The 22,913-nt window shown below is 41.3% G+C and overlaps 1 protein-coding gene and 1 long non-coding RNA gene across 4 annotated transcripts; one reads left to right on the top strand and one right to left on the bottom strand.

Annotated features, from left to right (window-relative positions):
- Positions 1–10,000: 10,000 nt before the first annotated feature.
- On the bottom strand, positions 10,001–12,531 carry LOC140578164 (uncharacterized). The gene is made up of 3 exons (XR_011982217.1): positions 12,391–12,531; positions 12,194–12,299; positions 10,001–10,198 (listed from the first exon to the last, which is right to left on the bottom strand). It is a non-coding gene; the product is annotated as an uncharacterized lncRNA (long non-coding RNA).
- A 3,131-nt stretch (positions 12,532–15,662) lies between these two features.
- On the top strand, positions 15,663–22,333 carry LOC111859421 (cadherin-related family member 5-like). 3 transcript variants are annotated; one of them, XM_023842049.2, is made up of 15 exons: positions 15,663–15,903; positions 16,209–16,381; positions 16,662–16,724; positions 17,545–17,634; positions 17,739–17,831; positions 18,043–18,147; positions 18,412–18,588; positions 18,687–18,777; positions 18,911–19,008; positions 19,228–19,431; positions 19,540–19,653; positions 19,915–19,981; positions 20,406–20,615; positions 20,981–21,156; positions 21,345–22,333. In XM_023842049.2, the coding sequence occupies exons 1-15, from the start codon at positions 15,813–15,815 to the stop codon at positions 21,882–21,884; spliced, it is 2,292 nt and encodes a 763-aa protein (XP_023697817.1). In that variant the 5' UTR covers positions 15,663–15,812; the 3' UTR covers positions 21,885–22,333. The 3 variants fall into 3 exon arrangements, with proteins under 3 accessions (XP_023697817.1, XP_023697818.1, XP_023697819.1); XM_023842050.2 differs by having other exon boundaries at positions 20,406–20,546; XM_023842051.2 differs by lacking the exon at positions 20,406–20,615.
- Positions 22,334–22,913: the final 580 nt, after the last annotated feature.

The following is a 22,913-nucleotide window of genomic DNA, read 5'->3' on the forward strand; positions in this document are numbered from 1 at the left end:
ATGAGCAGTCAAATAATAACTAATGAATGCAACAATAATATCCTAGTCACATGTCCTTGCTGTAATCTCTTATGCATTTTACGTTTGAAAGGTACTATATAAATAAAGATTATTATTTTTGTTATTATTGTTGATGTTCTCCAGCATTTTCTGCTGACTGGCTTACGGCCAGATTGGCAATGAAAGTTTTGTCACAGACACAATAATTCACCAAATATCAATTGCACACAATGAGCGTTTGTTTCATGATAATGACTTGAACTGAAGCAATAAGTATGACTCTTGTGTAATCATACATAGATTAGTGATACATTATTCATGCTCGTCAGGAAAGCCCCAGTCCATGACCTTAGATAGACCCTGCTGGAGATACTGGGAAGGATTTACATCCATGCCTACAATGAAGCATGGTGATAATGGTTAATACTTTTAAAAATTAACTTGACCATTTTAGAAATCAGCACAAAATAATTTGTCCATCCATCTTTCATAAACACTTATGCAGTATTGAGTTGTGTGAGCCTGGGCACAAGGCAGGGGACAACCTGGATGGGACACCTGTCCATCACAAGGGAGCTTCTTTTTACATGTGTTTCTTACAGAATGAGAACTAGGGGCTAATGAACTTTGATTCCTGAGGTTTACACATAGATTTTGTTCCAGGAAATCTCATCTGACAGTAATGATTGCCCCTGTGAAAATGCCATTTTGCAAAAGCACACATATTACGGAATGAAAATCTATTTTTCATATCATGTGAAAGCTGTACATGCACAAACAAGTCGACAGCGATGTGCCTCCCTCTGGGGCATAACTTGCAATTCTGGGGCGCCTGACACAATGTGGGGGGGGGGTGGGAGGGGGGTGGGGGATCCGCAAACTGTGTCGCAGACTTGCTATTCAACACCGGAACTGGGGAACCTTGACCTACAGTTTTAATTCACATGCAGAGTAAAACACTTATTTTCTATTTAAAATGTAACTGATTCTTACGGAAGAGGATTAGGGCCACCATGAAAATATTATTTGAATTCTGACTTTTTTTCTCAGAATTCTGAATTTAGAAAAAAAGTCAGAATTCTGAGAAAAAAGTCAGAATTCTTAGATTAAAGTCAGAATTCTGAGAATAAAGTCAGAATTCAAATAATATTTTCATGGTGGCCCTAGTCCTCTTCCATAGATTGTTTGATGGGGCCTGACACAAAATGATCGGGACAGTGCAGCCAGAGTAGCACTGCTGCAGAGCCTGATGTATGCAATCAGTTTATCTAATGTACTGAGTCTTTCTGGTCACAGTAGCAAGGAAAAACGTAACAGGAAGTGAACAGTGACAGAATTTGAAATGAAGCAATTAGGATTTTTTTTTATTCGGCACAATACTTTCAGCCTCCTTTTTAAAAGACCATCAGCTGCACGTGTTATTGCTCATGGTGACACGTACGGTTTTCCCGCACTGCATGTATTTTGAAACAACAGTCGACCTGATCAAACCGTGTGACTTGGTCCTGTCACCCTTGATGAATTCAGGCTTTACAGAGTCACACAACCTTGGGTCTCTTTCACGAGCAAAACCGACGAGAGAATGCTGCCGCGAAACCTTAAAGACTGATCGATACTTCTGTGTAGAATCTACACCGTAGGTCGCCGTGTAACCTACGCCTGTAGTTACGTTTCCGAGGAGGGGTGCATCAAGCTATATGGCTACATGGTTACCTGTGGTGTAGATTATACACAGAAGTGTAAATCTGTCTTGTTGTGAAGTTAAGCTTAGAACACCCAGGTCAGGGCTTCTCAATGTGCGGCCTGCGGACCAGTGGCAGCCCACAAAAATGTGTTGTGTGGACGGCGAAAAGGCACCATGAAATTAATTGGCATTGGAAGTGCTGAAGCTCCATGGGCTAAGGCCCGGGACACAGCGGATGTGTGGCGTGTGCGTCGCAGCTGCGGAAGGTGTTGATTTTCATTTTGCCGCCCATGTTAACAGATTAGAGCAGCCGCACTGCCTGCGTGAGACGTCTGAGGCGCGGCTCACATCTCATGGCAGCGGCGCCTCCGCTAGCGCGTCGGAGTGACGGCTCTTTTTCACGAGTGCGGTAAGTGGTCCTCATCTTACATAGACAGCTGAAACATGTGTTGATAGTCATACTGACATCATGCCAGCAGAACTACCTAATTGGCACCTTTCGTTATAGTTTCGATGTCTAGGCTACATATCATAGACATCAAATATCTAAATATTAATTATTTTCACCATTTTTCCACTCGGATGTTATTAAACAAGAATGTGGGGAATGCATGTGTGCTACATAAGTCAGAGCAGTGCAAGCGCTAATTATGCCTGTTGCCCTTGTACTGGTGTTTGGGTAGCATTAATGGGTATTGGCATCTCCCTGAATCTAGTGTTTAAATTGTTGCCAGAGCTCAGCTCAGACACCTCTGGCTCAAAGGATTCTGCATTCCCGCCCCTCCCACGCCACCCCAATATAAATAACTTAAAATTAATTTAAGTTCAAATTTGAAATAAATACAAATTGAACGTGAATATTTATGAAGACAGTTGTGCTGTGGGTATTTTTTTTTACATACATTCACCAAAATTAGTATTTTCACTTATCTGATTTTTGATTTGTAAGTGAAAAACCACGTCACGTGTGAACAGATATGTCTGCTTTTTCGCCAATAAAAAGGATCAGGTTACCTTCTGGACCATATAACTCAGGGGTGGCCAATCTTATCCGCAAAGGGCTGGTGTGTATGCGGGTTTTGCGCTGCAACTCCCTAATTAGATTACTAATTAGAGGACTAATTGACTGAAGAGTCCTCACACCTGGGTTTGAACAGCTGACCTACAGGATATCCCAAAAACTTGCATACACACTGGCCCTTTGCAGATAAGGTCGGCCACCCCTGATTGAACTCATCTGTCACACTTTACCGAGGGGACATGAATAATGTAGTAGTATGTGCTTACTTAATGCATTAATTAACCAGTAACTAAGTGTTAGTTATGTACTGATCCCATGCTTGTGCATCATTAATCAGTCATGACAATTCATGTATTCCATTCAGGCACGATATTAGTTAACAGTTGACTAATTACTTAATAATGATAAGACCACGTTAGGGGGCAAAAATTACTTAACTCATTTACTACTCAAGAACAACTCATGAACTGATATAAGTTTCCCCACGAAATACACGAACTGTCATAACTAATTTATGATCAATGAACATGCGATCAGAACTTAACAAACACTTAGTTACTGGTTAATTAAGGCATTAAGTAATTGTGTACTACATTATTATGTCCTCTCAAAGTGTTACCAACTCATCTAAGATAGTAAGTCTGTCTTTCAGTTGGCTGTAACTAACAGGTGTCAAAAGACAATATTGCATTGTTACATGTGTAAGTAATTAAAAGCACATTATTGCTGTTAAAGACCATTTTCTGTGTGACGTCACTCAAAGTCAGTGTGCCCTGCTTCCTCAGTAGGTCTCTTTGCTCCTTATGAGCTCCAGCGCCTCAGAGTTTGCAAATTAAGTGCCAACTGGCCAACCACAGTGTAGAGGAACAACTGGACAGACACTACAGTCCGGATTGTTCCATCACTTTGAGTGTAATCTGTTCCTCAATGGTTCTTGCGGCAAATAAATGTCAGCAATAAACAGCACGAAATCGAGGTATTTTATTTGCATTATTAGTGTCCTCTATGGACGCAGCTTATTGAAGCAGCAAATTGGAAACAAGCAATTCTTCTTCTTTGCAGTCTGCCAAAACAAATAAAGTATTTATTCTTATCATGCTGGCTTTGTAAGGAAGTGCACTCAGAATTTACATCAGCTGTGGTATTCGGAGGCAGTATTGCGGCTCAGTGACTGGCGCTCTAGCCTCGCATGTCTGGGGTTGGGGTTTTGCCATTGGCTCAGTGTACATTGACTTTGCATGTTTGCCCTGTTTTCCAACTGCAGTCAAAAAAGTTTACAGGTAGGGTAGTTGGCTTCTCAAAACTGTGTACTTCATAAATTTGTTTGCACACCATTTACTTTGTTTACACTGTGTGTACTGTCATTCCACTTTTTGACACTTTTTTTGGGCATTTACACTGGAATATCCACCTGGGATCAGTGAAGTCCATTTTAATCATAATCTTAATCTGAGTCTTAAACTGCCCATGTATATTTATATGTCCAGTGATCGACAGGCATCCTGTCTATAGGATGTTTCCTGCCTTGTGCTGTATGCTTCCAAGGCGTGAGACTTGAGAGCCCTGCCTACCGCATTTATCCGACTTTGCTCTCACACTTCCACCTTGTCTGCACTCCATCTGTGGGCACATCCATGTAATAATGTGCTGGCAGTGGCACCACATGTAACTTATTTTGGAATTTACCTGGAAACAACAAATCCCATTTCCTGATTGGCTGGCAGGTGGCTACTAACTATGTAATATTTGGGACAGTTTTGAATTTGGAGGAAAACTCCACTCTGTATGCCTGTGCATCGTCCAATAATTCTATATAATGGGACACCTTGGTGTGCATGATCCCTGACTTACACAAGGTGTGGCGTGTGAGCTGGTTGAAATGCGATGTGTCTCGCGGCCAATGCATGAGACTGGAGAGCCCTTATGTTAATGAGAAATGTTAGAGCATGGTTTCCTCAACTATAGCCTGTGTTTCTCAATTTTTTTCTGCCATAGGACACTTTCCATATGGCAGAGTTTTTCAACTGTGGACACCGGTTGCAAAACGCTGCACTAGTGGGTACCCAGTCACGGTCCTCAGCCTTGGTCGGCGAAAATTACCAAAGGGGAGCCCCCCCACTCACACACGCACACTTTGGATTGGTCAACAGCGAGGTCTTGTGGTTGGAATGGTTGAGAAACCATTGACCAGGCTGAAAGTCAATACCAAGGCCACAGCTGTAAAAATGACATGGTACAGCAGCAGTGTGCAGAAAGGATTCATTAGACACGCAACTCATGCAGAAGTGGAGACAGAAGTGGGCCTTGCCTGGTACTTGCTAGGTGTCCCTAATGAACTGGCTACTGGGTGCAAACTCCATCAAAAGCTGGGGTGTTTTCCAGCTTATATGCAGAAATGTGCTGTCCTGCTGGAGAAACTGTCCAATCTGGGAGTTTGGCACAGGGGAGCAGCCTGCTTCCATTTCCAGACACGCTCTTAGAGTATCAGGTGAGGAGATGAGGTAGTAAGATCCTTTCCTGTGACAGAGCTACTGCCCTTAGGGATGTAATTAATGAATGAGAAAAATGAGTCATGATTGCTAGTCTCAGGTAGAGTGTGAATGATGACAGCAGGGATCTATAAACCTTAAGTTTACTAAGTCTATGCCTATTTTCGTAACCTGTCTTCACCAGAACAAGAAGCGGAGTTGTAATTTAAGCTTTACTTGTTATTACATGCTAATTCTGCAACTAAAATGCTGATCCCAATGTGTAGTAATGGTCAGTCATTTCTATACAGTTTTAGCCCTGTTGCATACAAATCTATGGATCATACTGTTTTGCACGTGAGCTGCATGCATTCCTAGTGGATTTAGACCAAACACATTACATTTGTTTGCTAAATAAATAATTGTAATGTAAATGTACATAAAACACATCATTCCAGTATATATTTTTATTAAAAGAAAAAGGCTAGAGAAGCTACTTAGGAGTAATCATGAAAGGTTACGGTTTCTATAGGTACAAACCCTCAATATTGTCCATCGTTTCAATGCCTCATCTGAGTTCCTGCTGCTCCTGGCTCAATAAGGAGCCGGTGCCTGCAAAGGAACGGCCTGAGTTAGTGTGGCTCTCAGCTCAGATCTGGCAGTGACTTGTTGCTAAAGCGGGTCACCAGAAAAGGCTTATGGGAGAATTAGGATGTAAGAAGTCCTGCCTTTGTTCAGGTTATGCATATGAACATATGCCCCACTGCTTGACGTCATCTGGGTTATGGGGGCTTGTGTTCATCAAAGAGGATTGGGTTTCACACCTCCTTTCTCTTTGTTTAAGATGTTTGCGTTTTTCTGCTTTTCACATTCATTTAAAGCATGAAGTCATCTAGGAAAGGTACCAGGTGGTAACTATGTGCAAAACGTCTTTAAAGAATCAGCATGGGATTTGTATTTGGAGGCAGGATATGTAGAAAAGTGCAAATTGTGTGGAAAAATGCCCCATTATGGCTATTTACCCAGGAAAGCTCTGTCTTAACCAAACATACATCAAATCAATTACCTGTACAATGCAGAGATTTAAGGATAGGGAGAGAATCTCCCTCGAACACTCTAGTCCCCAAGCATTGTGGTCACTAACCCCCAAGACTGCAGGTGAGGCCACATACTAACCGAGGTAATTGTTTGACTAAAGCAGACCTGCATACCCTATGAGAAATATAAGTCCACACAAACTAAGAAATTGTGTATCATGCTCCCAAGGCTTAAATTGTTTTGTTGATAAAATAACTCGTGTTTTTGAGGAGCTAAATCACTTCTCTGGATAGTGCAGTAAATAAGTGATTGAACATACGCTGATCAGCAATAACATTAAAACCACCTGTCTTATATTTTGTAGATCCCCCTGTGGCACCGAAAGCAGCTCTGACCTGCTGACGCATGGCCTCCACAAGACCTCTGAAGGTGTCCTGCTGTATCTAAGCCGTTAGCTGCAGATCCTTAACTCCCATAATTTGCCACGGTGGGGCCTCCCTGAATTGGATTTATTAGTCCAGCACATCCCACAGCTGCTTGATGGGATTGAGATCTAGGGATTTCGGGGCCAAGTCAACACCTTGAACTTTTTTTTCACGTTAATCAAGTCATTCCTGAACATTTTTTGCAGTGTGGCAGGACGCATTATCCTGCCGAAAGAACCTAGGCAACAAACTAATCAGGGTTATTAACTTTACCTCTCAGTAGTTTTAATGTTATGGTTGATCAGTGTAAATGGGAAAAATAGGTTACAGAATTATGGTTCTCTGCTGCCCTCTGTTGTTCATTATATGCCCTGCATTTATTGCTGTCCCCAAAGTTAGTTGCATAGTTAATGGAGATAGATGAAACACAATATATACTACATTCAGTGAAATACAGTGAAAGACAGTATATACTACATTCAGTTCCTTTTTCTCATGATAAAGGCCTTTTCTATCAAAGGGTCTTCACATATCACGTTGGATTATGGTGGGTACTGTGGTCTACTGGCATTCTCTCCAGGGTAATAAGCAGTATTAAATACAAGGCATATAATAAACAACAGAGGGCAATAGAGAACCATAATTTTGTAGATAAGCTATTTTTGCCATTTACACTGATCAGTGATAACATTAAAACTACTGACTGGTGAAGATGAGCCCTGATTAGTTTGTTGCCTATGGAAGAGAAATGTCACCAGGATGCACTATGGGAAGAAGGCAAGCCAACAGAGGCAGTGTGAGGATCTGGACAATATTCTCCTTTGCTGATGACTCTGACAAGTACCACCTACCTAAACATTGTTGCAGACGGAATACACCCCTTCATGGCAACAGTATCACCCGATAGTAGTATGTTCTTTCGGCAGGATAATGCGCCCTGCCACACTGTAAAAAATTGTTCAGGAATGACTTGATTAACGTGAAAAAAAAGTTCAAGGTGTTGACTTGGCCCCAAAATCCCCAGATCTCAATCCCATCAAGCATCTGTGGGATGTGCTGGACTAATAAATCCAATCCAGGGAGGCCCCACTGTGGCAAATTATGGGAGTTAAGGATCTGCAGCTAACGGCTTAGATACAGCAGGACACCTTCAGAGGTCTTGTGGAGGCCATGCGTCAGCAGGTCAGAGCTGCTTTCGGTGCCACAGGGGGATCTACGAAATATAAGACAGGTGGTTTTAATGTTATTGCTGATCAGCGTATGTTCAATCACTTATTTACTGCACTATCCAGAGAAGTGATTTAGTTTCTCAAAAACACGAGTTATTTTATCAACAAAATAATTTAAACCTTGGGAGCATGTTACACAATTTCTTACAGTTTGCGTGGATTGAATGTATTGAGAGCCAGTTGGAGGAGACCTGTGATGTAATCAGTTTTGTTAAAATGTCTAATCTTTTGATCTACCACCATTTCTCATAGGGTATGCAGGTCTGCTTTAGTCAAACAATTAAGTAGCTTCTCTAGCCTTTATCTTTTAATAAAAAAATATATACTGGAATGATGTGTTTTATGTACATTTACATTACAATTACTTGTTTAGCAAACAAATGTAATGTGCTTGGTCTAAATCCACTAGGAATGCATGCAGCTCACGGGCAAAACGGTGGGATCCATAGATTTGTATGCAACAGGGCTAAAACTGTATAGAAATGACTGACCATTACTACACATTGGGATCAGCATTTTAATTGCAGAATTAGCATGTAATAACAAATAAAGCTTAAATTACAACTCCGCTTCTTGTTCTGGTGAAGACAGGTTACAAAAATAGGCATAGACTTAGTAAACTTAAGGTTTATAGATCATTCACACTCTACCTGAGACTAGCAATCATGACTCATTAATCTCATTCATTAATTACATCCCTACGGCCAGTAGCTCTGTCACAGGAAAGGATCTTACTACCTCATCTCCTCACCTGATACTCTAAGAGCGTGTCTGTAAATGGAAGCAGGCTGCTCCCCTGTGCCAAACTCCCAGATTGGACAGTTTCTCCAGCAGGACAGCACATTTCTGCATATAAGCTGGAAAACATCCCAGCTTTTGATGGAGTTTGCACCCAGTAGCCAGTTCTTTAGGGACACCTAGCAAGTACCAGGCAAGGCCCACTTCTGTCTCCACTTCTGCATGAGTTGTGTGTCTAATGAATCCTTTCCTCACACTGCTGCTGTACCATGTCATTTTTACAGCTGTGGCCTTGGTATTGACTTTCAGCCTGGTCATTATCCCCCAACACATGGTTTCTCAACCATTCCAACCACAAGACCTCGCTGTTGACCAATCCAAAGTGTGCGTGTGTGAGTGGGGGGGTTCCCCTTTGGTAACTTTCGCCGACCAAGGCTGAGGACCGTGACTGGGTACCCACTGGTGCAGCGTTTTGCAACCGGTGTCCACAGTTGAAAAACTCTGCCATATGGAAAGTGTCCTGTGGCAGAAAAAAATTGAGAAACACAGGCTAGAGTTGAGGAAACCCTGCTCTAACATTTCTCATTAACATAAGGGCTCTCCAGTCTCATGCATTGGCCGCGAGACACATCGCATTTCAACCAGCTCACACGCCACACCTTGTGTAAGTCAGGGATCATGCACACCAAGGTGTCCCATTATATAGAATTATTGGACGATGCACAGGCATACAGAGTGGAGTTTTCCTCCAAATTCAAAACTGTCCCAAATATTACATAGTTAGTAGCCACCTGCCAGCCAATCAGGAAATAGGATTTGTTGTTTCCAGGTAAATTCCAAAATAAGTTACATGTGGTCCCACTGCCAGCACATTATTACATAGATGTGCCCACAGATGGAGTGCAGACAAGGTGGAAGTGTGAGAGCAAAGTCGGATAAATGCGGTAGGCAGGGCTCTCAAGTCTCACGCCTTGGAAGCATACAGCACAAGGCAGGAAACATCCTATAGACAGGATGCCTGTCGATCACTGGACATATAAATATACATGGGCAGTTTAAGACTCAGATTAAGATTAAGATTAAAATGGGCTTCACTGATCCCAGGTGAATTGTTACGGTCCCAGACCAAATGTCGGGAACAACGCAACATAAGAAAAGGCCACAGACTTCGGTCTAACAATAATTTATTAACAATTCTTCACAATCAAAACATTGACGGTTGCAAAACACACAAACACCAAAAAAGAAGAAGAGCCCTACCCTTACTTCCTAAGAAGTATAAACCATTTGCCTACCTCCCAACCAAGGTCCAAAATTAGACAACCAAATAGGTGAGTCTTCCGAAAACTAACTTACTACACTAACTGATCCTAAACCAAAAGTGCAATTAGGTTGGCAACCCATCAAAAGCAACATATCCAAAAAAAACAATTTAACAATAACCAATACAAAAAGAATATTAATAAAAAAAAGGTGCCAGCATATCAGCCTGGGGTAAAGTCAAGGTCAGACATCTTGAAATGAAGGTGGTCTTTATAGGCAGGAAGGCTGGCCCCAGCCATGACCTAATCCAGTCACCAAGGTCCAATCACCACCTACAGGACAAATCCAAACACACACCAAAACAACTCAACCCCGTAACATGGATATTCCAGTGTAAATGCCCACGAGAATAGTACACAGGTGAACATACAGTACATATAGTGTCAAAAAGTGGAATGACAGTACACACAGTGTAAACAAAGTAAATGGTGTGCAAACAAATTTATGAAGTACACAGTTTTGAGAAGCCAACTACCCTACCTGTAAACTTTTTTGACTGCAGTTGGAAAACAGGGCAAACATGCAAAGTCAATGTACACTGAGCCAATGGCAAAACCCCAACCCCAGACATGCGAGGCTAGAGCGCCAGTCACTGAGCCGCAATACTGCCTCCGAATACCACAGCTGATGTAAATTCTAAGTGCACTTCCTTACAAAGCCAGCTTGATAAGAAATATATGCTTAATTTGTTTTGGCAGACTGCAAAGAAGAAGAATTGCTTGTTTCCAATTTGCTGCTTCAATAAGCTGCATCCATAGAGGACACTAATAATGCAAATAAAATACCTCGATTTCGTGCTGTTTATTGCTGACATTTATTTGCCGCAAGAACCATTGAGGAACAGATTACACTCAAAGTGATGGAACAATCTGGGCTGTAGTGTCTGTCCAGTTGTTCCTCTAGACTGTGGTTGGCCAGTTGGCACTTAATTTGCAAACTCTGAGGCGCTGGAGCTCATAAGGAGCAAAGAGACCTACTGCGACAACCATTATATGAGGAGGCAGGGCACACTGACTTTGAGTGACGTCACACAGAAAATGGTCTTTAACAGCAATAATGTGCTTTTAATTACTTAAACATGTAACAATGCAATATTCTCTTTTGACACCTCTTAGTTAGTCAACTGAAAGACACTTACCCTCTAAGATGAGTTGGTAACACTTTACGGGGACATGAATAATGTAGTAGTACACAATTACTTAATGCCTTAATTAACTAGTAACTAAGTGTTCATTGATCATTAATCAGTCATGACAGTTCATGTATTTCATGGGGAAACCTATATCAGTTCATGAGTTGTTCTTGAGTAGTAAATGAGTTAAGTAATTTTTGCCCCCTAAAGTGGTCTTACCATTATTTAGTAATTAGTTAACTGTTGACTGATATCGTGCCTGAATGGAATACATGAACTGTCATGACTGATTAATGATGAACAATCATGGGATCAGTACATAACTAACACTTAGTTACTGGTTCATTAATGTATTAAGTAAGCACATAAAAGTCAGATAACTGAAAATACTAATTTTGGCAACAAACAGCACAACTGTCTTCATAAATACTCATTGTCTTTAGTTCAATTTGTATTTATTTGTACCACGAGTACCATGAGTGCTTTTAATTGTAATAGTGATACTTTGTAAATCCTCTTTCCATCATTCCTATCATGCTCTCCATGACACACATACAGTGGTGAGGAAGCTTTGGGGTCACAGCGCAGGGTCAGCATCCCTGTGGCTGGGGGTTAAGGGCTTTGCTGTGGGACCCACAGAATGTCACTTTGCTGCCAAGGCCCGGGCTGAAGCCGGTGACCTTCTGATCACAGATGTGGAGGCGTACACCCTGAGCACATCGGCTGCGTGGCAGGTGTGTCGTGGCCGAACTGTTGCTGTGCGGATCAGCGCGCTTGCCACACTGCCTGCGTTGCTGCTGCGATGCTGCTACTGCAAGCCCTGTCTTGCTGCATTGACTTTACCTTCGATAATGGCCATCAATAATGGAAGGTTTGATTTCAATGCATTAGAAATTGTATTTATATTTAGTTTAGACAAGGGTTAAGAAGCATGTGCTCAAAGGTAGTATAATAACAATAAAAATAGCAATAACAATAATAATAATAATTATTATTATTACAGTTATATTATTATTGCTGTTGTTATTGTAAGTGATACACAAAACCGCATGTCTGTGGGGGTTCAGTGGGTTAAGCCTCTGTGTTTATGATTGCAAGACTCCCAGTTCCAACCCAGTTTCCTCAGAATACTCACGTGTCTGTGGGCCCTTGAGCAAGGCCCTTACCCGACCAGCTTCATGGCTGCTGCTACAGGCGGCTGCCCGTTGCTGTCAAGCTTTGCTCTCGCCCGCACGTGTGTCCTGGAGAACAGAATGAGGTAGAATTTCACCATGATGGTCATTGCATTGTTTTTGATTAGTTTAATTTAAAACGTGAGCAATAGAAACTTACTGTGTTCAACAAGAAATTGAATGCTGAAACCTCTGCTAGGTAATAAGCATATTTTTAAGCAGTTTACCCCCAAGGACAGTCAGAATACTACTCTGATTGGATATAACTACAATGACGCATGATGAGTAACACAATAATTGTGTTACCAGTATTCTTACATGCCCATGATTTTGTCCTGTGACTGTCATTGTATCTGTTTCTTTGTAACGCTGCAAACTCCTCCCTCAGTCCAAAGGTGTTGTTTGGAGGCAGCGGTGAGTGTTTATACTAGCTGTGACTGAATGTGTCTGCTCTGTGGTAGACAGGCTTCCGTTTATGGCCTTATTACACTCTGGATTGGCATGACTGTGAGTTAGTTAATAAAAGCTGAATTGGATTTCTGAAGCCTGTATGCTGCATTAATCACCTTAGTCACTTTGCCCCAGCAGAATAACTCTCTACGTGACTGTTTATTTTTAGATTTTGCAGATATTTGCTTAAAAGGATATATACATACATACATACATCATCAGTCCATGTATCTTCCATTCACTTATTCTGATCAGGGTTGTTGTTATGGGGGGGGGGGGGGATTTAACCCGGGCAGATCAGAGCGTGAGGCAGGTGAACCAACTGAATGAGACACCATCATAGTGCACAAGCACAGTTAACAATGCTAATTAATTAAAGTAACTGCATGTCTTTAGACCACAGTACCTGGAATAACCCAGGCTCCAGGGTCACCAAGATACTCTACTAGATAAATAAGTGAGATTGATGAACATCTTGCATTGTTTTTTGATGCCTTTAGTTTATGTTCTTATTTAACTGACTAAAGTTATATATTGAATGTTAAAAAATACGCTGTTCGCAGTATTAAAATCAGAACAGCTGACTTGGCAACTATTTTATATTATAATTTCCCAATTACATTTTCATTTTATGTCACCTAGACTGTCTATGAAAAGGCAAAAATATAATGTTAATCATTATAACTATGTATTTACAAAGTTTAATTTTCACCTTATTTTCATATTATAGCAAACAGAAGACAAGTACACGTACATACCAGAACTTTTCCAACAGTTTCCAGAAAGTTAGAAAGTTCAGGTTTGGGAAGTATGCCTTTTATTCCCAAAAGCCCACAAAGAGTCAATGGTTAATCCTCTTATTTTTCAAAAGACAGAGCTCTTTAAAAGCTTTAAAATAGAAATGACAGTTAATGGCACCATCTGCTGAAAAATTATAGTAGGGGAGGAAGTTAAGAGTGACAAATGAGAACAATGAATCAAAATGCTTATTCACATGGAGAGCTGGAATGGAAAAACTACAAGGAATATCAACAACAAGGACAACAACAGAAGAACAAATGATGACACAGAAATGACATCATTGGGTCTTTCTCCAAGAGGGTCCATGAAGCTGAGTTACTACAGACAGGCGTCAGGCAGGGAGGGTCACGCCTCCTCTGGTCCTGTGTCTCCTCTAAGTGGGGGTGAGTGGTGTCTTTGTCTCCGTTAAGACACACGTTTTGTTTAGGTTCTTTACTCGGACTGAATAGAGCATCTGAGAGACCAACTGAATGAGGTTCCTCTTGTCATTGGAGCTGACTCTCTAGGGGTTGGTCCTCAGGAACATTTGTGCATTGCTGGTCTGAAATTAGGTTGATCTATGACAATGATGTCATTGTCTCATTCGTGGGGTCCTTTTCCAGAAACAAATACATGTCATGAATTATCAAATTGTAGTGATTCCATGGTGCACTGCAGGAGTCAAATGGTGAAGTTCACCAGATCAGTCAAAGTCAGTGGCTATTGCTGTTAATTTTAGCTATAGTGTGGCTGCTTGAAATGTTCCCATGTTGATGGAGGTGCAAAAAGCTTAATGTAAATTGAACTGGTCTGTGGTAAGTTAGCATGAAGAGCTGTGTAGACACCCGCCTGGTAGCCATATGAGTGACAGCCGACGTCAGAGATCCTCTAAGAGGCTTATGTTGGGCCTGGTCATATTGTGTAAGGTCTACGTTACTAAAGCCTCCAGGCGTGCGTGCGGATGCTTGCGAGATACCTGCACTTTAAGTGTTTAGGTGTTCCCCCCCCCCCGCCTCAGTCGAACAAAACTCTGGCCAAAGTGGGAGCCACGTCAATGGAAACACCGAGAAGAGCCATTGTGAGGCCAGAACATGACCTGTGAGAGAACGAACTGATATTACTCTCAGTATCTCTCTTGTTGTTATGAACACTATTCATAACATTATATCTCTTGCTCCAGAAAGAGGCCCAGCCCATGTTCATGTTCGTTTTCTTTTGTCTGTGTGGTGAATGAAAGAAAACAAATAAGCTTTACAGGATCGTGGCAGCCCAGGAGCGTAGCTGGTCGTCATTTGACATCTATGCTTCAGCAGAGACCTCAACAAGGTCCTGAAATTTCCGTACTGCTGTTCTGCTTATGTCCTTTTCGAATTCAAGTGCAAGTGCTTTTGAAGTATTCCTTAAAACTTTATTTTGTTTAGAAAGAGGAGGTTCTACTTGTCTCATTTGTTATAACCATTTAGTTTTGCCCCTCGTCATTGTATGGATTCAAGACTTACTCTAAGGTATGACACCATGGATCATTTCAGGACATAAACAGGGAAACCCCATATTACACGTGAACCTGGCAGTACATTTTCATTACCGTTAAAGGAAGATAAATGGATGAACTTTATCCTAATTTGCCTTCAAAATAACCAGCTTACAAGTGTTAAGGAGTTGCAGTAAAATACATTGAATTCATATTAAAATATCACAATAATCCCAGTTTCCAGAATTCATCGCCTATAGTTGTCCGTCCGTAATAAATTAGTCATTTTAAAAATGGGACCTTTCATAATGTATTTCAACATCCATTCAAGGGTAGTTCCAATAATTCTATTTGAATTTAATTTACCTGTATTCACAGTCTCCTAGGTAGTGGTCTGTGTGGGCTGGTTACACTAAAGCACAGTCATCAGAAGTAATTAAATGTTCTCAAACAGGACACGTAGAAACCGATGAGCCTCTGTAAGTGAATAGCCTCAGAAGAAATTAAACTTCATTTGAATGCCAAGGGACCGTATCCATTAGAACAAAACAATTACCAAGTGCCAGTGTTTATGCTATTGCTCTCATTCTTTCTCTCCTAATTTTTACCCCCCCCCCCCCCCCCCCCGCAACCCTGCATTCACTCTTACAGACAACATGCAACCTAACACAGAACACATGCATTTATAGGGGTAAAAGTCCATGACAGGCAAGATCCGCAAACCATAAACCCAGATAAGCTAAGCTACGAAGGTTGGGACGCACGTCAAGTCCCACTCATCGGCCAACAGACTCTGCTTTATGTGCTGGAGTACCAGTTGGTACCAAAGACTGCTATTCTTCTGTATTTCATCTGCATTGATTTGAAGCCTGAGCTAGACTATGGAGCTAAAATATAGTTGTGTTTCTTTCGGTACTGTCTCCAGTGTACTTCTGGTCTTCTTACTATTAAACAATGGTGAAGCTCAAGAAAGTAAGTATTTTGTTAATTAATGGTTTCAATCAGAGTTAGAGTTTAGCTAAATTTGTTTTCCATCCTTCCACAGTGTCCTTCCGGAGCTCTGCACTATTATATATAAAATAGTATTTTATAAGAGTTGATATTTGTATAGACAGCCTATGCAAAAGACTTTGGCCTTGATTTAAATGGTTTCAAAATGTTCTGAATGTTCTAGAAAATTAATAAATACTTTTAAATGTTTGGAAGTTAAATAAAAGTATGTTGTTCCTTGTTTTGAATGCATCCCTGTGCTGTGCATGTTTTTCTCCTCTTTCTAGTTTGTTCAGCTCCCCAAGAACTAATACCCATAGCTGAGAATAATGAAATTAATCTTAAGATTATGACAATCACCATTCAGGAGGGGGTTACGCTTACCTTATCGACCAATCCAGAAAACGCTTTCGAAATTAACGGGCCAAATCTTGTAGTTGTAAAGTCGTTGGATTTTGAGGTACGTTTTAAATTTGTAACTACCTGTGATACTGTTGGTAACTAACATTTATATTGTGCTTTGAACAGAGACATGCTTAGGTGTTGACAGATTTGACAGGGTGGTTTAGGTCCAGAGAGTAAAAATCCAGACCAAGATTTTGTTTCAACCAACCAGTACCAAGTATAAAGTGTCACACTCAACTGGTTGGTTGAAACAAAATCTTGGTCTGGATTTTTATGTTTCTGGATCTGAACTATCCAGCTCTGGGTGTTGAAATCTTTTTACGTTCATGTTTCAGACCCTTGATAATGCAGGATTACTTGAAGTTGAAATCAACTGTAATAAACCTGGCAGTCACACAGTGAGTATCAACTCTATTAGGTCATCCGTTGATCCATGTATTTCTATAACCACCCACCCAGTTCAGTCTTGCCATGAGCCTGACAGCTATCTCAGGAAGCAGAGAGATGGTGGACAGGACAGGGGTCGTGAGGGTCTGAGCTTGTTCCAAAAGCTACAGCCGCGAGCAGCAGGGAATAACCCAGGATGGGGGCACACATGCCATTCACACACACATTCACACCTACAGTCAATTTGGCAACTAATTACATCACATGAAGTATTTTCAATGTGTTTTAATAATCCATAAATCTTCCGGCCACTTATTCTGGACAGGATCATGGGGGAGCTGCAGACTATCCCAGGCCGCACAGGACTGGAATCCACTCTGGATATGACATGTTTTAGTAACGTTACCCACCTATAACAAGTGTCCATGCTGTAGCTGATCTCCTGCTGAGCCTTAATGGATATTTGAACTATGCAGTTTTAACTTCACCCAAATTGCCCACTACTAGTGACTGTCTCGAAATGTTCATATCCTACATAAACCAAGTGTCACAAAGTTACAGTCACTGCATTACTTTTAATTCACGGTAGCATGGAACAATAATCGAATATTACAATGCCACTGTCCAAAGACAACAGGTATATCAGCATCTGTAAATTGTCGAATGTTTACCTGTACATGCGCTGTGTTTCCATGGATTGACTGTAAGCTACACGTGACACTCTTCTGGAAACGTGTCTGGGAGCTTGATGAAGGACTGTAATGAGTGACACGTGGAGATCTTGTTTCATTCTTTACTAAATATGTTTGTTCCGCATTGTCTCTCCATAAGGTTTCCCTGAATGTTTATGTTCACGTTTTGAACGTGAATGATAATGCCCCTAAATTTGAGAAAAACAGCTACAGTTTTAATGTGAATGAGGTGAGTTTCCAAGGTTTGTACTGAATGGAACATGCACCACATGCTTCTCTATATAGGGTCTTTTCTTCTTTACCTGTATATTCATGCTGATTCTTTCTATACAGCTCACACCAGTGCACACAAATGTTGCAAGGGTTGATGCTACAGATATTGATGAAGATCAGTTGTTTTACCAACTGAAACCAGTCGACCCAAAGGTGACTTCGGCACCCCAACATGTCCAACAAGTGACATAATTTATTTTTTTTTTTTAAATAAAACTGGCGGAATGTGCTTTTAGCTATATTCCTATTTTTGTACTGTACATTCCTAGCCTTTTCTGGTACTTTCAGCTGAATAAAAATGTTTCACCAGTATACAAATTATCATTTTAACGAAAACTAATTATTTGTCTTTTTTCCTTTTTAGGATTCTTATTTTTATTTACCGTCTGAAATAACCCCCAACATTGCAGTAAACAATGTTTTAGATTACGACTCCATCAAACAACACACTCTGATATTACACGTACAGGTAGGTGATGTAGATGAAACTTGTTTCGGCAATTTTTGAATTTAATAGGATGTAAGTTTAGGTGAAAAGGACGCATTTGACCAAGGCTGTACAGACATGGTTTGGGTCCCCTCAGTGAAATTTGGTCGATGGTCGATGATTGTTGGTGACTTTCAAACGTTAAGGTAAAAGGGCCATGTTTTCAGGCACCCCCCGCCCATGCAGGTATTGCAGCAGGTATCTTTTGCTAACAGAGATAATGGCTCTTATTCCATTTCCTTGCAGGATTCCCCCCTTTCTACAGTGACCAGTCATACTGCCACGACAACAATTACCTTCAACATCCTTGATATTGACAACCGTCCGCCGTGGTTCCTGCCCTGCATAGAATTAACACAAAGCTTCACAAAAATATGCTTGAACTCAGGCTACAGAGGCATTGTCAACCTAACGGAGCAGGCGGTGGGTCTCTCAGAAGAACCATGCTTATGGTAAAAAAAAATATCCACATAATCCAGATTCATAAGTAATTTGTTAACTCATCCCTGCGTTCTCTGTAGCCTGACGCTCTCATATTGGAGCCGGGTCCTGTATATGCTGTCGATGGCGACAAAGCAAGGAATGACGAGGTTGCCTACCGAATTGTTGCAGGTAATTAGATCATTTCCAGTCTTTTAGCTTTCTGATTTTCTATCAGTCTCAATTCGTTGATGGGTTTTGACTTGGTGTGCCCTGTTGATTATCACGCGTATAAACCAATTAGTTTATTTCATCGTGTCTACAGGAAATGAAGATGGTATATTTCAGATCAACCCAAACAGCGGCAACATCACCATGCTGAAGCCGGCAGATGTTCCAGGGCCAGTTATATTGACTGTTTTGGTAAAGTGTTGCAATGTTTGGTCAAAGCACATAAGATTTTAACCTACTTTGTTTATAACCAGAACACTAAGAAAGAGGAAGAAAAATTGGACAGCAGTGTTTTGTTGTGGGGGGGGGGGTGAAACCAATCTGGAGGAAGACAAATCACTGGTAGCTTCAATTAGATACATGCTACACATGCATTTTTCAATAAAAACATTTTGCTTTGCTTGTGCACAGGCCTCCCAAGTTCTAAACAGTGAACAATTTTACACAACTACCGTCACCTTCACTGTGGTGAAAAGAAGCCAGCATCCCCCAGAGTTTGTGGAAAAGCTATATGAGGGACGCATTTCCAGTGAATCTGGTCAGGATAGTATAATATTTGAGATTAACTTCAACAGACCTCTGAAAGTGCAAGCACTGGATGCCGATTTTGCCAATGTAAGCACAGGAGAATCTACTGATGCTACTCTTGGTATTGAGTGTCTTTAGTGTTTGTTTTTGTGTGAAGAAACTGCAAAGAAACTAAACAAAGGAATGTGTTCATAGGGTATAAATCCTGACCTGAAATATGAAGTTCCAGGCAACAGTGATTTTGCAGTGACAGCAGAAGGCTTTGTACTTCTGAAGGGAGAAGTAATGCCAGGCATCGTAGACCTACAAGTAAGTGGATACTCATTATTTCAAAAAAGAAAACAAAGACTTTCTGTTTTGTAATTTCATATCAGAAAAAGGCATCGTTCTTCCTGAGTGAGGTTACGAAACAGATCCATACAAGACTCTATCTGGCCAGTAGTTACTGTGAGTGTAAGCAGTAATGACAGACCCCTTACAGTGCAGCACCATTGACCTTCTCTGGTTTCTCGTTCAGATGAGAAGGGAGTTAATGCTCTCCCCAGTAACCTCTCGTTCGTTTCCTCATAGATCCGTGCTGTGGATCTCTCCAATGCTGAAGCAGGAACAACAGCACTCATCGTCCATGTATTACCAGGTCAGGGTTGCAAGACTATGGACAAGTGTTGCAATTTCATAATCACGAACAATGTCTCTGCCATGGCTTCATGTGCGTGTTCTCCTTGTTTTGTTGTGGGGTTTCCTCCCACAGTCCAACAACATTATAAGGACCATATTGCCTGCAGGTGTGTGAGCGTGTCCTCTGAGCTGTTGGTGTCCCATCCTGGGCTGTTACCTTGCCTGTAGCTTTTGGGATTGTCTCTGAACCCCCCCGTCACCCTAAATAGGACAAGCGGGTACAGAAAATGGGTGTATGGAGCCAAGGGTTTGATTGGAAGGATTGGTTTGGTTTTGATTCGTCTTCAGAATTACAATGCCATCTGAGGACAGGTCACCCAAGTGCCCCACTGCCAAACAACCATAGCAGATTCTGGCACCAAATTTCATTACTGTTCTTGCAGGGACTACCACTGCTCATCCCACCACTGACATGTCTACGACCAACATGACTGCTGTAACCACAGCACTCATGGGCAGCACCAGTAACTCCCCTTCCACCAACACTCTGACACCAACAGAAGAGACAACCCTGACTACCACAGGCAAATATACCACAGAATGGTCCAGTAGCACATCATCCTTCTTTCCCAGTATCTCAGACCATACCACAGGTAGCTTGAGGTCTACCTCCTAAAGCACTGGCGGAAAATTTATGTACTGGGTCCCTATGTATGCCTAAATGACAGCTGTCTTAAAAAATATAATCAAAATGCCCTTGTGATTCCCAACAGTGAGTTTTTAATCGATCATATCACTCCTTCCTTGGTGTTTTGGAGGTGTTTTTATTTTCAACACAATATGATTTACTGATTTCTCCCTTCCTCACCTGAAAGCTATGCAATCAATTTTTTATTCCGATGCTCTTTCACCTGTAGTGCAACAAAAAAATCCAAAAAGACATCCCAACTTCTAAATTTTCAATGTTCTCTGACCTTTAATCTGTGATGCAATTCAATAATTTTGGTTTATAATGAAGAGGGAGTCTCCCTACCCTTCGGACGATACCGGATGGAGGACATGGCCGCCCTGGGGGCCAGCCTGGCCGCAGTGGTGATGCTCTGCTTGGTCATCATTGGCCTATTGATCTACCGTATCAAGAAGGGGAAAGCAGACTGGCAGAAGCTGACTGAAGCCAGCATTTTCCGGAGTTCTGTAAGCTCTGTCAAAACTCTAAGCATAATCATAATACAATAGTATGTGAGATACGGGGAACGGAGAAAGGAAATGCGTTACCTTAGAAAGCAATTTGTTTTGTTAATTATTGTCTGCTATTATGAAGTTATTTTGACTACAATGTTCACAACTTTCACTTTGTCTTTGACATTCTGCTTTATTTGTAGTTTACCCAGGGTTCTTCTGGACCAAAGGATGGTATGCAGTACACTAATGATGGCTTCCAGAATGATGGGGACACTGGCAGTGTGGCGTCCAAAGTTCAAGATGATACAGATCTGAAGCTGGACACAATATCAGCTGCAAAGTCCAGGGAAACATCCGTGGACAAGCCAATCCCAGTGACTTCATCAGCCCTGGACACCTTCCTGCATGACTCCAGTAGTCTAACTGGGTCTGAGAAAACCGACAGTGAGAAGGGGGTCAAACCCATCCTCACCAAGGAGAGGAAAAACGAAGAAGGCTATAAGTCAGTGTGGTTCAAAGAAGACATTGATCCCAACGGCAAGAAGGAGGTAGTTATAATACCTGACAATGAGGAGCAGGATGTTGATGACGAGGAAGATTCCTTTGACGTATTCAGCAGCTCACCCATTGCCACACCAAATGTGTTCTTCAAAGACACTCAGAAAGGTGTCAAAACTGCAGATGACAACAGAGTGTTAAATGTGGAGGGGGCAGATGGAAGGAACAGTGTGAATACTTAAAACTTTGGAAAGATCTTGTGTTTATGTAAAATCCATCGGTAGGTTAACAAGCTACACATCGTATAATAAATTAATCTGTTTCTGGACATTGAGCTTTATCCACCCACCGAAGGAATTTCAGAGCCCGTTTTCCTTATTGTTGTTGATGTAAGATAACTAGCCGTGTTGTATTTAGTTTCTAGAAATGCACTAACCTCTCTTTAAATAACATCTAAAGAAACAATATTTAAATAGTTGACCTATTTCAGAAAATATTCAAAATCTCTACAGCTTTTTTGTATAAATCTAACAACTTTAATTAGTAAATAATTCACTATTTTGCAGTTCTCCAAAATGTTTTGTAGGAAAGACTGTTGAACACCTTACCACCATTTTATATCTTTATACATTATGTATGTAAAATTTAACAATGGCAATTAAAAAATTAAACCATTACACAACTGCACTCAGTGCCTGAGTCATTGTGGTGTTTAATTATAGCGAGCGCTCACCAATAAAAGGAAAATGATGCCACTTTACAATACAGCTACCCATGTAAAGGGTTTATGAATGGTTTAGAATCTGGTTATTAATTAGGTTGCAATTCTCTGTAAATTAATAGACAGTTTTAAACAAGTTATAACACGGTTTTCTTTTTATGCACGAGTTACTACCATTTACAAGTGGCATAAGGGAGCCTTATTGTAAAGGGGCACCAGAAAAATTTACTCCATATAGTATAACCAAGTGTCTGACTTATACAGGATTTTTTCATCATTCTGGGGTGACATGATGGTGCACTGGTTAGCATGTTGTGCCACACCTCATACCTGCGTTTGAGTCTCTGCCGTGGCTCCATGTGTATGGCGTTTGCATGTTCTCCCCATGTCGTTATGCGGCGTCCTCCGGGTTCTCCCACTTCCCCCCAGTCAACAAACATGACAAGGTGAGCCGGTGTTATCAAACTGCCCGTAGATATACATATGTGAGTGAACAGTATGTGATCGTGCCCTGTGAACGGTTGGCACCCCTGCCCAGGGTCGTTCACTG

This window comes from Paramormyrops kingsleyae, chromosome 13 (genome assembly GCF_048594095.1).
Source record: "Paramormyrops kingsleyae isolate MSU_618 chromosome 13, PKINGS_0.4, whole genome shotgun sequence".
Classification (NCBI taxonomy): domain Eukaryota; kingdom Metazoa; phylum Chordata; class Actinopteri; order Osteoglossiformes; family Mormyridae; genus Paramormyrops; species Paramormyrops kingsleyae.